Source organism: Octopus bimaculoides, chromosome 14 (genome assembly GCF_001194135.2).
Source record: "Octopus bimaculoides isolate UCB-OBI-ISO-001 chromosome 14, ASM119413v2, whole genome shotgun sequence".
Classification (NCBI taxonomy): domain Eukaryota; kingdom Metazoa; phylum Mollusca; class Cephalopoda; order Octopoda; family Octopodidae; genus Octopus; species Octopus bimaculoides.
Window position 1 is genome coordinate 4,585,848 of NC_068994.1, and position 19,644 is coordinate 4,605,491.

At 37.7% G+C, this 19,644-nt stretch overlaps 1 protein-coding gene across 1 annotated transcript in view; it reads left to right on the top strand.

The window, feature by feature from the left end:
- The window catches only part of LOC106870072 (zinc finger protein 271), a 45,981-nt gene extending 37,142 nt beyond the window's left edge, over positions 1-8,839 (top strand). The window contains exon 2 of the mRNA XM_014916043.2: positions 1,798-8,839. Coding sequence (XP_014771529.1) covers positions 2,384-5,215 — 2,832 coding nt within the window. The 5' untranslated portion in view covers positions 1,798-2,383 and the 3' untranslated portion in view covers positions 5,216-8,839. The remainder of the gene's footprint in view (positions 1-1,797) is intronic.
- Positions 8,840-19,644: the final 10,805 nt, after the last annotated feature.

Genomic DNA, 19,644 nt, shown 5'->3' on the forward strand with positions numbered 1-19,644 from the left:
AGGTAAGAAGAGAGAGTGATAGAAAATGGGAGGAGAGAGAGGGAATATATGTATATATATATATATATATATATATATAGATAGATAGATAGATATGTATATGTAAGTGTTTGTATGCTTCTATGTGTGTGGGTGCATGTAATTACAGTGAGGGAGAGAAAGAGGAGGATTAGAAAGATATGATCGTACAGACAGGGAGTGCGTAGCAGGAAGAAGGGGAGGAGATGGAGGTCATTGAATTCTTAGCAGTCTGGGTTTTGGGCGCACACATACACACGCACGCACACACACACACACAACATACACACACACACACACACACAACATACACACACACACACACACACGCAGAGTCTTTTTCTCTCTTTTACTCCCTCCCTCTCTTCTCTGCTTATTCCTTCTCTTCTTTCCCTCTCCCATTGTTTTTATCTCCCTCAACAGTGAGATGAGGGAGAAAGATGGTAGTAGTGGGAGTGATTCGAAAAAGTAGGTTGTGTGTGTATGAATATATATGTGTGCGTGTGCGCGCGCTGGCGTGTGTGATAAAGTAGCGTAAAGTTAGATGGTGGCGGTGGTGTTGAAGAGGAAGTTGGGGGGAGTGTGTAAGCTCCACCGCCGCCACCATCATCATTACTATCGCCTTATCACTGGTACTACCGCCTCCACCCCTGCTGCCGATGTATTCCGCCACCGCCGCCATTCCGCTATGACCACTATAAAACACCACCACCACCGCCAATGCCATCGAGGCCTCTTCCACTCCTACCATTGTTTTCTTTATTCTTCGCACATCATCATCATCATCACCGGCATTATTACCATCGTCATCTGATGTCTTTTTATATTTCCTATGAATATTATTAAAACTACTTACCATAACCACTATCATCATCATCATCATCATCGTCGTCGTCGTAGTCGATGTCGTTGTCATACCTTTTTGAAGTAGACACATGCATGTGTATATTTGTGTGCATGTATGTGTAACATATACTGCACATACATCACATATGTTATATACATACATGTATACGCGTGCACACACACACACACACATTATATATATATACATATAAGTAATATATATACATGTGTATATACACCTAGTTGGATCAGAGGAATGGAGAAAAGGAAGAGTTTCACCTGACCCAGAAACTAACCACACCTTAATTACAAACACCACCACCACCACTACTACTATTGTAAAGAAAAAAAGAAAGGAAATAGAAACATTCCTTGCTGAACCCCTGCATGCTTGGGTGACAGAGGTCAACTGTATGGCTGACCTTTTATATATATATATATATATACATACACACACCTAAGATGTGTTGACCACATCCTGGACATCTCTGCTGATTTCTCCCCACCCCACCTGCACCTCAACTGACCTCACCACCCCTCCACATACTGACATCTTACCTGAGAGAGAGAGAGGCTCAGAGTGGTCACTCAAATTGCTAGATATAGTAGCCACATCTCTCGCAAGCAATACCTTACACAAAGTGGGGAAAATGCAATTCAGAGTACACTGTTTCTGAAAATCAGACTGATGGTCATGGTTGGAATGCCTTTGAATATTGGTTTGTTTAATCAGAGGCTTACCGGCAGCTGAACAACAACTATGCAAGCATTTTAATTATAGAGATCACATAGATATGGTCTATGTTATAAGATACACATTATTTTCTTTTATTTCTTCTGAAAAATTTATTATTTTCTTAAAATTATCTATTTTCTGCTGTCAGTTTTATTAATCTCTTTTTTAATTTTCATTTTGTCTTTCATATTTTTCAGAATTTCTTCTTTGTTTGACACGAGAAAGCACCTTTGAAAGCTGTTTTGTGGCAGTAATCCCGAAGAAGTAAAAAAACCACAATTGTCTGCTGCTATCTGAACCAACAATCTTCTCTGATTCGATGATATTTAACTCTCAAATGTTTTCCACCATCAAACAAGAAGAGACGACATACAAACACATCTTAGAAACATATTTGGTTGACCAATCTCTCCTTACTTCATTTCTAACTCCAATTAAACTTTCTTAGCTGGCCCAGAATCAATGCACACACATATATATATATATGTGTATATATATATATAACATATTTTATAATATTCTCCAGCATTGATATCTAATAACGGCTGCAGTTTTTAAGACTTTACAAGATATTCTCTGACCACCTCTGACAACATTTCACTGTCTGCTCAGAGTTAACAGATGTAGAGTGAAATATTTATATATATATATATATATTGATATAGATATTTGTATAGATTGAAATATTGCTTTGTTACTCAGATATATAAATATCTGTATATAAAATTCTTTTTTGAAACTTCATGTTTGCCGATTGAAAAATTAAAAAAAAACCTTGCAAAAATGTCTCGAAGCAGCAATTTGAAAAGACGAAAGAAATCTCGGGCCGCAAATGTTGAACGGAAAAAAAGTGTGGATAATAATAATGGCCCGAATGAAGAAAATGGAGAAGCAGGAGATAACAACATGAAACAAGAAGCTACAGATGAACAACAACAACAACAGGAGCATCAACAAGAACAACAGATGAAAGAAGAAAATGAGAAATTGGTTGAGCAGATGTCTTCTTCGTGCCAAGAAGAAGCATGTGAAATGAACTCAGATTTCGTTGGCGATAATAACGAAAAGAAACTCATTAATGATTATGCTGAAAATAGTAGTAATGACGATATTAATAATAATACTAATTATAATAATTTCAATGATGATAATAATAATGTTGTTAGCGAAGACAGCGAGGGTATGGAGGTAGGTGACGAAGAAGAAGACGCTGCCCGACTTGAAGAGAAGAGCAAGGAAGAAGAGGAGCAAAGACTGAAACGGATCAAAGAAGAAGAGGAATACTGCAAGCGACTGGAACAGGAAGGAGAGGAAGGCACGGCTGTCATTCGTGTTCAGACAATGGAAAATTCTCATCGGTGCCAGATTTGCAACGAGGAATTTGCTGGTTTCCTTGATCTTGAGAAACATAAACTAACCCATCGGCAAATGAAGTCATTCGACTGCAAAATCTGCAGCAAGACTTTCACTCGCCGCAACCATCTGAAACAACACAAGAGAACACACAAGAGGCCCAATAAACTGCTGAAACCATTGTTCCAGTGTAACGTTTGTGGGCTGAGATTCTCTCAGAAAATAAACTTGATTGATCACGAAAAGAATCATGAAACTGAGATTTCTCCGCAGGAAGAGTATACTCCGCCGCCCCCGCCCCAACCACAGCCCCTACAACAGCCCCTACCACAGCCCCTACCACAGCCCCTACCACAGCCCCTGCCACAGCCTCTGGCCCAACCCTTACCTCAGCCCCAACCAGTGGTCTGTGATTCAGACCGACCTTACAAATGCAATTACTGTGAACGTACTTTCTCTAGGAATGGTGACTTAATGCGACATATGAGGTTCCATGAAGAGGACACGAGGCAACAACAGCCACAATACTTGAACCCTCATCTACTGTGTCAAGATGAGAAACCATTTAAGTGTAACATCTGTGAACGTGTGTTTTCAAGGAACGGTGATCTGACGCGCCATTTTCGAGTTCACGAAGAGCCGTCATATCAGCCATCTCAAGTTGCCAACTGCCAGAATGGAGAGGTATTCAAATGCAATATCTGCCAGTCTACATTTTCAACCAACGGTAACCTCACCAGACATATGAAGATCCACGAAGAAGTGGTCATCCAGAACAGCCCCAACCATTGCTATCAAAAAGAAGGCATGTTTTTCTGCAATGTGTGTGGCATTGAATTTACCCGCAATGGGGATCTCACCAGACATTTCAAAACCCATGAGGAACCGTTGCTCCAAAACTGCAGCCAAATCAATAACAATTGTAATAATAATGACCCCTTTAAATGTAACATCTGCGGACTTGCATTTTCCCAAAACAATGACCTTACTAGGCATATGAAGAGCCATACTGAATCCTGCATGCCCCACAATGTATACGGCTGTAACGGTGGTTGTACAGAAGAACCCCCTATGGCATTCTCTTGCCGCCTCTGCCGACGTGTGTTCTCCACGTTTATAGATATGACAGAACATATGAAGATGCATATGGAAGCATCTCACGCTCCACTCACAATGAAGCCGTGTTTTGATAGTCAAAGCCATGGCAGCCCTAAGGGTTGTATGGATGAACAACATTGCAGTATTCCACGACCTTGTCTCAAAGACGAACCTCAGAATGGCTTGAGATCGTATCTCGAAGACCAACCCATCATTTGTCCAATATGCAAACGATTGTTCTCACGACCAGGAGATCTAACAAGACATATGAGGACGCATGGTGAAACCGTTCTGCAGGAACACGAAAATTTAGCTTTTTATCAAGAGGAGAAACCATTTAAATGCAACATTTGTACACGCACTTTCTCAAGAAACGGTGATTTGACCAGGCATTTTCGTAGTCATGAAGACACCTATCTTCAAAATGTCGGCAACCCAGTTGTTCCATACGAAACTGAAGAATCCCATCGCTGCAACACTTGTTGTTCAGTTTTCTCTACAAACGGCAATCTGACGAGACACATGAAAATCCATGAGGAATTTATTAGCCAGCAAAATCTGAACAATTCTCCATTACAAAGAAATAACAATTCATTCCGATGTACAATATGTCAGAACTATTTCTCGACAAACGGTAATTTAACTCGGCACATGAAAACACATCGTGAATATTTTAGTCAGAACACTCCACCAATGTCTGTGTGTCCAAATGAAGACAGTTCCATGTGTCAGAACATTTGTCCACTGGATGCAGACTTCCAAGACGGAGAAAATTTAAATTTTGATTGTGAAGAATGCATGAAGGCTTACAATGAGAAAAACAACCAGAACCATAGCCCCTCTCTGCAGACTTTCACGTGTGTTATTTGCGAGAAAGTGTTTACAAACTGTGAGATGTTTGAGAGGCATGTTCGAAGCCATAACCAAGATAAACCTTTCATCTGTGAAATATGTGGAAAAGGGTTTGTACAGAAATACCACCTGACTGTTCATAAAAGGACTCACACCGGAGAAAGACCCTTTAAATGTAATTTATGCGGGTTCGCTTTCTCTCGCAAGGACCATTTGGTAAGGCACCAAAGGGACAATAAGGTTGGAATGTACATCTCAGAGGCAGGTGAGACACGATATTCCTGCATCCCAGGTGGTGCTTTACCAAGATAGTGCAGATAAATCAACTCAGTGTCCTGCATGGAATGTTTGTTGTTTTTGTCTGCCTGTGCCTGCGAATGTGGGGACTTTTGTCTGTTCCATTTGTCTCTACTCAAGTAGCAAACCCTCAACACAGCACTGAAACAGTAGGCTAGGCACATTCACTCATATACACATACTTACACAGATCTTGATATAATGTCATATATATTTTATCTTGGATAATTATGTAAAAAAAAAAAAATTTTAAAAAAAGCAAAAAGTTTTGCCAAAGAGAAATTTCTGACAATTTATTTGGATTACTTCTTCAACTACAACAACAACAATAATAATAGTAATAATGATAATAGAAATAAAAGAATATATTATATTGATAAAATAAATGTAAATATAGATATGCATATATATATATATGTATATATATAAATGTATATATGTGTGTGTATGTATGTATATATATATATATAAATATATATATATATATATATATACTCACACACAGTGGGTAGATAGCTATTACTCAAGTTTTGTCACAATCCAGTATGGCATGTTAAAGAAACTGAAACAATGATGATGATGAAAATAATAATTAATGATAATAATAATAATAATATGGAAACAATGGCTTACACACACACACATGTATGAGAAGAACATTTTGTTACTAACTCAATTGTCATGGAGAGACGTGTGAAAAGAACGAGGGGAGAATTATAAACTTAGAAATAATTCTTGCTCAATCAAAAACCTGATAAATAAATTGATTGAATTTTTATATTTTCTTCTTTTTGTTAACAAAGAAGGCAACAAGAAGAAGAAGAAGAGACATTTTATTTATTTCTTGTTTTTTTTTTTATTATTTCTATGAAGATTTTTTTTATGTACACAGCCTTTTGTTGGTTTTTTTTTAACTTGTGTATTATTACCTCCCTTTATATGAACTCTTTGTTTTCCTCCCTTGAAACTTCAATGTCTCTCTCTCTCTCCCACACTCTCTCTCTCTATGTCCTTCTCTCTCTATTCACACAGACAAACACATTTACATTCACATCTATCCACAATCTCTGCTCTCTTTCTTTCTGTCTTATTGTTTAGTTGGACAGTAGCTATCAGAATCATAAGACTGCTAACTATTGATTCTTTGTTTCCACTTTTCCACATCTACCTTGTCTAGTTTTCTTGAAGAAAGAAAGAAAGAAAGAAAATAACAAAGAAAAAAACTGAAAAAGGAAAAGAGAGAAAACACACAGGAATATTAAATAACACTGCATATTTGAATGTGTGTGTTTATATATATATGTATATGTATATATATATATATATATATATATATATATATATATATATATATATATATACATAGGTGTTATAGACACACACAGACACACGTGTGTGTGTGTGTTTAAACCAAATGAATTCTTCAAGAAATGTTGGTCCAGTCTTAGGAGTTTAAATATACAAAGGGAAATTCTTTTCTCATTCTTCATTCCCAAGACAAAAAGTGGTGGAGGGGGAAGAAAAAGAATCATAAAGTAGAAATTTAATGTTTAACCTCCCTGGGTCTCCTTATTCTTCACCTCCACCTCACCTCTCCACTCACACACACACACATTTTTTTCCTCCAGTTTCCCTGCAATAAACCATTCCTGCCCCTTCATCCCACCACCCAAATATGGCAAAAGTGTAAACATCTTCATCGTATTAAGGAGAAAAACTCTTCCAATTTATTTCTGTGTCATAGTTTCAGTTGAAATTTTCAAACCATTCTAATTTGCCACAGTCACCATCATCATCATCATCATCATCATCATCAACAGCAGTAGCATCATCATCATCATCACCATCAATATTGCTTCAGTTCATATTTCTAATGATATATCGAAGGCAGACATTTTTTTTTTTGAAGAAAATTTTATTTATTTACTTTGTTTTCAAGAAAAATTAATCTTTTTTTTGTTTATAGAAAACATTTTTTATTTATATTTTATCATTTCTTTTTTTTCTTTGTAAGAAAATTTTATTTATTTTTCTGTCAAGTATATTTTTTTGGCATCAAAAAATGTTGCTGAGGATGAGAAAAAGGGAAGGGGTTGGCGGTGGGGGTGGGCACGACAACAGCAACAACTACAATAATGTGAAACTTAAAACACATCATTGGGTGTGGCTAATGACATTGTTGTGGTTACTGTTGTTGTTGTTGTTAGTGGAGGAGAAGTAGGAGGCAGAAACAACAGAGAATCAGACTGAGATAGATACCTTGTGGTGTTGAAATTCTGTCATGGATTTTTTTTCTCTTTTTGTTTCTTCCCCCCTCATTCATCTTCTAAGGCCGAATAAAATAAAGAATGAGTCAAGAACTGCAATGAATTTAGTCAACTAGGAGTCCCCTCCCCTCAAATTTCAGGTCCTGTTGTGTTCTTATGTCAGAAATAATATCATCATCATCATTATTATTATTATTGAGTGAGAGAACAGCACATGGCATCAAAATCACTGTGGGGTACAAATATACGAAGTCCAGGATGGAAGAGTATGGTGCAATACAATGGAGTACAAAGCAGAGTGCATCTGTGAATTCTAATGAATCTCTGATGGTTTTGTAAATGCTGGTGCAAGGCATGGTCCTCGTGAAAACTCCACCAAGGCCCCTGCTGCCCTCCTTCGAGTTTGTGGTTCAGAGTTTTATGCTTTTCAACAAGTGGGCTTTGTTGCATGGTCTGCAGTGTAACTCTAATCTCAGGGGTCGGCAGTAAATGAGAGTCAGTGGTTGGAAAGGCAAAACAAGAACAATTAAACAAATAGAAGACATGCACCAAAAAAATTAAATCAACCTCTTCCTCGTGTTAATTATGGAGGAACAAAAGAAAAAAAATGACTAAATAAATATTTTAAACTACTTCCTGTCACATGAACTTCTTTTTAAAAATCTCAAATGTTAAAGTATCCAAAATGAATAAGGAATTAAAGCTGTTGATGATGGTGGTAGTGGTTGTGGTGGTGGTTGTGATGACGGTAGACTTTAAAAGTTAAGTCATCATCATCATCGTCATCATCCTTGACAAGACATTAACTCCTTTCATACCAACCAGTCTCATGGTTTTCATACAAACTTCCTATTTTAAAAGGATTTAAATTAAAACCTCTCACAAAAATATCTCTACATTACTTGATGTTTCAAACAGCAAGTTTTTTAACTAAACTCTTCATTATTTTTTTCAAGAATTACTTGACATGCAGGAAATATATTTCAATGGAAATATGGTTAAAGAAATGAGTGACCCTTTTTAAAGGGTCTCCACCTCAATAAAAAAAAAAAGCTACTGTCCTCACACAGACCCTGTCTATTACAGGTATTCACCATTTTTGACTCGACTCGTTTTTCAGGCAGTTTTTTTTACACCCTGTCATGCATACACACATCAAATTGTCTATGTAAATATGTGCATGTGTATATATATTATAATATAATAAATATAATATAACATAATATAATATGTGTGTGTGTGTGTATATATATAAATACATATATATATATTCTCACAGATTAACTATAACTAATTATATGTACATAAATCTATAAATATATATATAACCAGTTCTGTTTGATAATACAAATATTAAAGAATTAATATCTTATCTTTATTCTCTGTTTTTATTTCATTGAAATATTTTAAATATTTTCAAAAATGTTGTTAATTATGTTAACGAGATGCATGTGTCAGGTGATTTCTCAGGTGTGAAACCTCCTCCCATTGCCACTGTCACCAGCTTATCTAATTGCCCTTCGTTACAGCTAATTGGTTGCTGGCCAGCTTATGTAACGGTTGCTACACATATATGTTTACATCTAACTAATATATAAAATATATAATCTGTGTGTATGTGTGTATACACAAATATATTATGTGTTTGAGAAATATGCTTCCCAACCAAGTGATCTCAGGTTCCGTCCTATCATCTGGCGCCATTTTGCAAGTGTCTCCTACTATAGACAGTGTATTTGTCAAGTCTGTCAGTTCACCAATAACGTGCTGGCTCACAATGAAACCACGGGTCATGCATTTACTGTGATGAATCCCCAACAGAGACACTACTGATTGGTGTTAATAGCAGTTTCAGTCAGATCATGAAGGATAAAGAGAGAACGGAATACCTTAGGTCTGGGATGGAATTGTATTTGACCATGGGAAACATTGCTGTATGCTGATGGTACAAGGTGGTCATGACTGGTGCCATGTTAAAAGCACTCAGAACACTTTGTAAAACGGTTGGCATTAGGAAGGGCATCCAACCATGGAAACCAGCCAAAACTGATTATGGAACCAGGTGTGGCTTCTGGCCTTGTCAGCTTCTGTCAAACTCTGCAACCCATAGGAGCATGGAAAACAGATGTTAAATAATGATGATGATGGTGTTTTCAATTAATCACGCATTATCTCATAGATTTGAGGTTTCAACGAGGTGATTGTTTATTTCTACAATGACATTGTAGGGCAGGTGTGATAGGTTGAATCTGGCTGGTTTTAGCATCAAACATGTAGAATATTTAGGTTGGGTGTGGCCGGTTTAAATGCTAAAGAGCTATTGTATATAGACTGTAGACTATATAGACTATAGCTGAATAATAGATGGGATGGTCATGTTTGGAATGCTTTCAATCATATGTCTGCTGGATTTGAATTGACTTGGAGATAAACAGGAACCAAACCTCACGCTCCATCACTGTGACTCCTTCCAACCCTGACAACAACAATTTTCTGAATATTGATTTCATAACAGAAATAAGAAAATAATAATAAACAAATAAACCAATAACAACAAACAAATAACAACAAATAAATAACAAAACATAAATGAATACATAAAGAAACTCACAATGAACAAATAGCAAAAAAATATAACAAATTCTAAAAATATAAAATTTAATCTGAAAAATCTTACAAAAACAACAACAACAACAACAATAATGACAATGATGATACGAATAATAATGTTATTAACAACACAAACAACAACAACAACATTTTTGTGATTATTGATTTAAGGAAGATAATAAAAATATAAAAATATAATCAATAATAAATAAATATTTAATGATTTTGTTTGAGTTTGGCACCAGGGTTAATTGTGCTGTATTACACTTGACTGAGGTTACCCCAGTTTTGAGGTGTAGTACAGTGGGCTAAGGTTACCCCAGTTTTGTGATGTAATACAGAAGGCAGAATCACTCCAGTTCTGTTGGCTAAGGAAGAAATTGCCCCAGTTTTGTGAATTGAGGATACTTCAGCTTTGTGATGTAGTTCAGTGGGTTAAGGTTATCCCAGTTTTGTGGTGTAATACAGAAAGCAGAATCACTCCAGTTCTTTGGGCTAAGGAAGATGTTACCCCCCAGTTTTGTGAACTGAGGATACCCCAGTTTTGTGGTCTACTACAGAATAGAGAATCACTCAAGTTTTGTGGGCTAAGGAAGATGTTACCCCAGTTTTGTGGTGTAGTACAGTGGGTTACAGTTGCCCCAGTTTTATGGTGAAATACAGAAAGCAGAATCACTCCAGTTTTGTGGGCTAAGGAAGTTGTTACCCCAGTTTTGTGAACTGAGGTTACCCCAGTTTTGTCATGTAGTATAGTGGGTTTAGATTACCCCAGTTTTGCAGTGTAATACAGAATCTATCTATCTATCTATCTATCTATCTATCTATCTATTAATATATATATATATATATATATCGCATCATCATCATGATTATTTAACGTCTGTTGTCCATGCTGGCATGGGTTGGACGGCTTGACCAGGGCTGGCAGGCTGGAAGGCTGCACCGTGCTCCAGTCTGATTTGGCAGGGTTTCTAAGGCTGGATGCCCTTCCTAATGCCAACCATTCCAAGAGTGTAATGGATGCCTTTACATGCCACCAGACAAGGGATTGGAGGACCCTGTCAAAGGCTTTCTCCAAGTCAACAATGAAAACATGTCCAGGTATGGAGAAATATAACCTTACTTGGGAATAGATGGAGTTTTGGCAACAGGGAGGGCATCTGGCCTTAGAATATTTGCCTCAGAGAATTCCGTCTGATCCGTGCAAGCATGGAAAAGGGACATGAAAGCAATAATGGTGATGATGATGATGATGTTATGTAGATATGAGTGTGTATGTATGTATGTGTGTGTGCTTGTATGGATGTGTGTGCGTGCGTATGCTTGTATGGATGTGTGTATGTGTTTAGGCAATGTAAAAAAAAAAAGTACACTGAGTTGTGTCCCTTTATACCAAAAGCTAAGTCAGTCATTTACTGGAATAAAGATTGATAAAATATAATTTAGACGAGAGTATGTCCTGCGGTCAATGTCATTCGACAAAACAACTCTTATCGACATTGCTCCAGCATGGCACCATCCAATGAGTGAAACCAGTGACAGAGTTGAAATGGCCCAGTTGTTAGTGAACTGATCTAGCTGTAGTTTGATCAAAGGTTCAAATGCCTCTGCTGGCATCTTGGTGTGTATGTGGCGGTGGGGGAGGGGATGGCCTGAGTAAAAACAGTTAAAATGGTTCTCAACAACAACAAAAACAACAACAACAATAAATACAGCAATAAGAATGAAATCGTGAATGAAAATTGAATAAATTGTTGTTTTTATTCCTCATTGGTCAGCAGAATGGACTGCTTCATAGATTTATTAGAAATTGTAACAGAGTGATTGGTCAATCAATTGGAGGTGGGGTTACATTGGATTGGATTGGTCAGTTGAGTTGATGGGAGGCGGGGTTACATTGGATTGGATTGATCATTTGGCGGGGGCAGGGGGGAAGTCAAACAGGATTGGTTGAATATATATATAGTCTTATAGTTAACACACATCCACACACATACAATCACACACACACTCAAAGACACACACACACGCACATGCACACACACAAGCACACATATACATTTATTTATTTATCTTTGTAACAGATCTTAACTGTAAGACTGAGAGGGTAAAACTTTTCATATCATGCCTTGGTGTTTAGTTCAGCCACTGACATAGAGTCCAATGTCAACGATTAGTGGAGGCCCTCTTAAATCTACCATATATCTGTAGAAGTTTTGACAGGGTCTAAGCAATAATCTTTATAAAGAATATATATATATATATATATATAGAGAGAGAGAGAGAGAGAGAGAGAGAGAGAGAGAGAGAGAGAGAGAGAGAGAGAGAGAGAGAGAGAAGGAGAGAGAGAGAGAGAGAGAGAGATAAATAGATAGACAGACAGACAGATAGATAGATAGATCGATAAATAGACAGACAGACAGATAGATAGATAGATAGAGAGAGAGAGAGAGAGAGGGAGATAGATGGATAGGCAGATAGAGAGAGAAAGACAGACAAATGGATAGACAGATAGATAGATAGATAGAGAGACAGACAGGCAGATAGACAGACATAGATAGATAGATAGATATACATACATATATACATATAGAAGCAATTTTGCAGATAACCAAATTAGACCCATCAAATATATTTGCTTCTGTCCCCACTCAACTCGATCCCTTTTATAGCTTTTCTTCACCTTGTGGAATGATCGATCCCTTGTAAAGATATTGGAGTCCAAGGTCGTATCTTTTGATCCCTACTAAGGCTCTCCTATACAGAGAATCTCTGGATCTCATCTGTGAACTATCTCCATATACATATATGTGCCACAGGAACTGGGTAACTGACCCCATGAGTCTCTATGACTAGGGAAAGACTGTCGTTATCCAGCAAGGGACCAGCATAAACGGCATAGATGGAACAAACAAGTCAATGCTGTGGTCATGGCGTGTTGTTATTATTATTATTATTATTATTATTGAGTGAGAGAGCAATGCATGCCATCAAAGTGACACTAGGGTACAAATATACGAAGCCCAGTATACCCATCATGGCTACCCGTCTGATAAGGGTACTCCAGGCACATATATCAGCACACCACCACCACCACCAACAACAACAACACCACCACCACCAACCACCATCACAACCATCTACACCACCAGCATCATCATTATCACCATCATCAATTCAACGTCCATTTTTCCATGGATGGTTTGACAAAAGCTGGAAAAGGCCAGGGAGCCACTCCAGGTTCCATAGTCAGTTTTGGCATTGCTGCTACAGCTGGATGCCCTTCCTAATGCCAACCACTTTACAGAGTCAGGCTTTTAAAGACTGGCTGCTTTTTATGCAACACCAAAAGCAGTACTTTTTACATGGCACCATCATGAGTACTTTTCATGTGGTACCAACACCAAATCTATTTACAAAGGCTTTGGATGGCCTGGGGCTATAGTGGAAAATGTTTGCCTAAGATGCCGTGCAGTGGAATTGAAACCAAAACCACAAGAGTGGAGAGCAGGCTTCTTAACCACAGACACAAAAGTGAAGGAGCAACAACAACAACAATGTCATCTTTCGATTTAGTGGGCAGGGAAGGGCAAGTGTTCTTGTGGTGCAATAAATTTCATGTGGAGCCTACAAGTGCTTGGTTAGCTTTCTGGATCATTCAGCCAGGTGGACTGAGCCAACTAGAGGTATGTGTATTGATTGAGGCATGTGATGGAGCATCTACAGAACAGTTCAACCAGCTAGAAATAGCAACCAAATCTTCCTCAAACCACAGACTATTGTGTCTTAACTCTTTTGATATTAAACCGGGTCCTATGATACAAATTTCCTATTTCAAAGTAATTTAAATTAAAATTTCTCACCAGGATTTCATGTTTAAAAGGAATGGTCCCTGGAATTTTTCAAAGGGGAGGGCACAAGGTCAGAAGAGAATACAATTCCAGGAGAAAAAGGGCGTAATAACATTATTTAGAAGGGTGCACTTCTTTTCTTGAGTGGAGGACATTCCCCTCAGGCCCTCTCCTTGGGTCTGCCCCTGTTTAATTAAGCTCTCAAAGTTTTTGTTTAACAATGTGGTGAAACTGATCTTTCTAAGGTCACTCAAAAACAACAACAACAACAGCAACAACAACAACACACTATCATCTGTCTTACTGCCAATCTCTTGTTGATGTTTGACCCTAGGACAGCAACGTTCAAACAGACGTATGATCAGGAGACATTCTAGCCATGATCGTCCTGAGTAATTTCTATATTAGGGAATACATTATCCAATGTGTCCGTCCTTTTTTTAGGGACACAGTAGGGTGAGATTTGAGGAACATTTGGCTATTGTTTTTAGCAGATCAAGCAATCACACGAAGGCTCTTTTGTTAGCTTGACCACCCACCTGTTCAGTGTGAGTGGAGCAAGTTGTCAACCTAGCAGACTGAGGCAAGCATATGCTATAGGCCTTTATGCCACAACAACCAGCACAATGGCCTTAGGACAAGTCGATGACCTAATAGGCAACATCTCAGCGTCTGGGTCTGTTTCCTGTATGCAGGGGACAGGACACAGCCCCAGGGTTTGTCTCCTGTAAGCAGAGGACAGGACAAGATGGTAAGACAGCTGCAGGACAGCTACAAATGTTTAATGACAGCTACAAATGTTTAGATTGATAAAATACCAGACAACCAACACGGAAGTCCTTGGATCATACCCTACAACCAGTAATACACTGGGTCCAAAGCCGAGACAGTTAACTGTTAACAGATCAGTCCATAAAGCAGAAACAGGTGGCACAGGGTGTACAGACTCACACCTGTGAACCAACAGCACCAATATTGTAACACCCCCCCCCTGTTTACCTGAGGAATTTTTGGACTCTTCTGTTTGGTGCTGAAGATGTGGGTTTGTGTTGTTTAGCCCTAGGTCAGTCCAGATCCAGCAGTCCCATTAAACACTGGTAGTTGTTGTTTAGTCCTAGGTGAGCCCTGGTCAAGCAAACATACAATCAAATGCATTCCAGCCATGACTAACCAGCCTGTCTTTTTAGAATTATTTAGGACTACATTATCTAATGTGACACATCCTTATTTATATAATCTGTATATTGTTGAAGTGTAACCAATTTTATTGCATGTAAATTTTAATAACAAAGTCTTATATAGATCCCCAAGGGTTACATGAACCCAGGTCTAGTATTTCCAGTATTAAATGGAGGTGAGATAAATCTCCACCTGGATGAATGACAGCCTCTCACAGATAGCTTTTCCCAAGCAGGGAAAAATACTACTCTGCAATAATAGCTAACAAATCACTCGTCCTATCAACAGAGGTGCCACTGCTTGGGGCCGTGGGTCGTTCCATCTGCATGGTACCTATCTACAGCCAGGTAAACTGGGCTGTTCAAAGGTTAAACTTACCTCACCTTCCAAAAATACCCAGAGCCAAGGACAAAACAGAAACTGCTGGCCACACCCCTGCCTGCTCACCATCCCACCCTCCTCCTGGTCATCCCCTGCTATCCTTACAAAGTGCTCCTTTCACTGATTTCTATTATTAGACTGTGGCCATGCTGGGGCATGGCAAAATCGTTTAGATCGACCCTTGTATGTAACTGGTACTTCATTTATCAACCCCGAAAGATGAAAAGCAAAGTCGACCTCGGTGGAATTTGAACTCAGAATGTAGAGACAGATAAAATACCGCTAAGCATTTCGCCCGGCATGCTAGCATTTCTGCCAGCTCACCGCCTTACATTGATGTGATATTATTACATCAATCTCTCTCTCTCTTTTCTATATAACTAGATCTGCTCTTTATTCTCCCATTCCAACTATTTAAGCGACTCCTGATTACTGACTATATATAAAAACTTCCATCTAAATGTAAATGTATTATTTGATTCTCTGTCCGAAGAATTTCTTATAGGAGATATCGTACACATTTCTCCTAAATGCACAAGTTTGTATTAACTCCTATTAGCAAATGAAACATGTGTAATGGTAAATAAGTAATACCAAAAATTTTTCAATCTCTTGTTTTGATTCAAAATATAGATATCAGTGATTTTCAACCATATTTTAGTTATTCTGACGGACCCCACGAGCCATTCGATACTTAAAACTCCCTATTCAATTTTTTAATTATATATTATTAGGAATTTTATAAGAAAATTGTTAAAATATTTTGTGTATTGTAAAAAAAAAAGTATAATCAAATTTATTGCACATTGATTTTAACAAAATTTTATATGGACCCCTAAAGGTCATAAGGGACCTTGGTTGAAAACTACTCTGACTTATATATAGATATAATACCTAGTGGTATTTTGTCTGACTCTTTACATTCTGAGTTCAAATCCCACCAAGGTCAATTTTTACCAGTTTGAATGTACATCCGGTAGAATATTTAAGCTGGATGGATCGAAGTCTGTGCAAAGATTTGTTTCCAGCGATGAGAGGGATACACAATCCCTTACTACACAGGTGGACTTATCCACAACTGGCCCCAACGGCAAGGAAGAGATCCAGGACAACTGGGATCAGGGACCGTGTCCACAGTATGTAGTGGGCTGCCTTGGCTTTGTCCTGCTGTAGCCAATAGCAGCAGGAAACAGAACTAGCCTCCAAATGTCGGACAGACACAGAGGGTGTGTGACCAGGGGAGTTTAAATGCTAAAGGGTCAAAATGGACTCCCACTACTGGACTGCTGCATAATTTTATCGACCCCTAAAAGAATGACCAGCACAGGTGACATCAGCGGGAATTGAACTTAGAACATAAAGGACCAGGAAAAATTCAACAAGGCAGTTTGTATGATGCTCGACTGATCCTACCATTTCTCTACGTTCAATAATAAAGATGGATTTTTCATTTAGGCGTAAAGCCAGGATTTGGAGGGGATAGGGGTTAGTAGATACCATGGACCCCAGTACTTTCCTGGTACGTTATTTTATCAACCAAAGAGGAATGAAGGACAAGATTGACCTCGGCTTAATTTGAACTCAGATTATAAAGCAGTGGCTCTCAACTATTTTACTACCGGGGCCAGATCCGAAACCTGGATCTTTTTTAGGGGGATGTACCAAAACAAAAAAAAAAGAAAGAAAAATACAAGTCAATTAAAGAAAAATTTATTATATTTTATCGTAGGAGGACCATTGAGGGCCATATGCGGCCCTGGGGGGGTCCACGGTTGAGATCCACTGATGTAAAGAGTCAGACGAAATACGGTGAAATATCTTTTCCAATGTGCTAACAGTTCCGCCATCTCACCACCTTATAATAATAATAATAATAATGATAATAATAATAATGATAATAATAATGATAATAATAATAATAATAATGATAATAATATGATAATAATTCTTTCTATTATAGGCACAAAGCCCGAAATTTGTAGGGAGGGGACTAGTTGATTACATTGACCCCAGTGTTTCACTGGTACTTAATTTATTGACCCTGAAATTTATTGACCTCAGCAGAACAACAACAATAATAATAATAATGGTTTCAAATTTTGGCACAAAGCCAGCAATTTTTTTAGTGGGAAGGAGGGTCAGTTGATTACGTTGACCCCAGTACCTGACTGGTACTTTATTTTATTGACTCTGAAAGGATGAAAAGTAAAGCTGCCCTCGGCAGGATTTGAACTCAGAAAGTGAAAGAGTCAGAACAAATACTGCAAAGCAATTTGATGCTGTAACCCACTTGACTAATTCACTATGTTGATAATAATAAATAATAATGTTATATTAATGATTATTTTATACAAGACGAGTGGATGGTGATGATGGTGGTGGTGGTGGTAATGGTGGTGATTGACCCTAGGTCAAGCTGGACTGAACAGACCAATGGTCAAAGATGTTCCAGCCAGCCATGACACACCTGTCATTTATTCAGTTTTAGAGTGCGATCGAGGATGTGATTTGAGGGAGATTTAGCTGTTATTTCTGGCATTTTGAGTGACCATGTAGAGGCTCCATTGCTGGCTCATGGCAACATTGGTAGAAAAGGTTTGCAGAGAAGACAACAGAAGAGAAAGAGGCAAAGTGGGGGGGGGGGGAGACTGGAAATAGCATGTAATGTTAAGGTTTAGACAGAGACAATTCCACAGACCTGTAGTGAATTCTTCATGATGGTTTTGATATATTTTTTGAAATCTATCTTATATTATATAGTATTATGCATTTTTGGGTTCTATATTTGCAGCTTTGCTCAATGAAAATCTTGCTAAACTTTGGTAGAACATATCTGTCTTTACACAAGTATACACACAATTGCTTCCACACCGACACATTGATTCCACAGAATGAAGAATGTGGAACAGTTCCACCAATTGAAAACACAGTTTCTTTTTTTTTTTTTTGGAAATAAAACCAAAGAACAAATGTAAAGAACATTTAAATATAAAGAAAAATTTAAATAAAAAAATACTGTCCAATGATAAAAAAAATTAATAAAATATAAATATAAAAATTATATCAAAAAGATTTCTACAAAATTCTATTTTGGTTTATTTTTCTTTCTTTCTAAAATATCTTAAAACATCAAAACGTCCATTTTAGAATAGAATGTATGTATGTATATAAGCACACACACACCCATATATATATACACACACACACACATACACATTCGTTCACATATATTATGCTTGTATGTATGTACATCTAAGCAGTACAAGCCTACGCAGACACACACACACACATATACAAACCAAATAAACATGACAATTGATATAGCATGTTACACAGGTGTCATTAACCTCCTAACCATGCCAGTCCAGCAAACCAGAGCAAACTAGATCGTTCTTAAAATAGTCCAGTCCAGTCCAGTTCACAGCTCTCTTAATCAGACCATTCCAAAACAATTTTTGAGTGCAAAACCAGACCAAACTGGTCTGCCTAGACTAGACCAGACTGGCCCAACCTCAACCAGTTTAGACTAGCCCAGATGAAACCAGTTTAGACAGAATTCAGATCAACCTTAGCCAGCTTAAATAAAATTGGAGCACATCAGTTTAGACAAGATAGGTTCAGCTTCAACCAGCTTAAACAAGATCTAATTTAGTCAGTTAGACAAGATCAGACCAAATCAATTTAGACAAGACCAGATCAGTGTGAACCAGCATACATTAGACCAGCACATTCCAGACCAGTTCAAACATTTTCAAACAGATTCAGTATAGTCCAGACAACAGAAAGTCAATAAGCTATATATGTATATACATACATAAATACATATATTTGTGTGTGTGTGTGTGTGACTGACCATAAAGGAAGCAAGAGGAATATAAAGTAGTTCACGTGACAACAGACTAAACTACGAGGATGGGGATGTGAGAATAGAATGGTTCTTCTCTCTTCTCAAGAGTTTCATAGTCTTTAAAAAGAAAAAGAAAAAAAAACAACAACAGTGTCCAATTGGTGAAACACTGGAAGAAAAGGTTAGAAAAAAAAAAAAACATTTCATTTCGTCTGTTAATGGTGCAATCCTTTAAGTTTTGTGAATGGTCAGGAAATAAAAAAGACACAAAAATAGATGGGGGGGAAAATGGTAAAAAAAAAAGGGTAA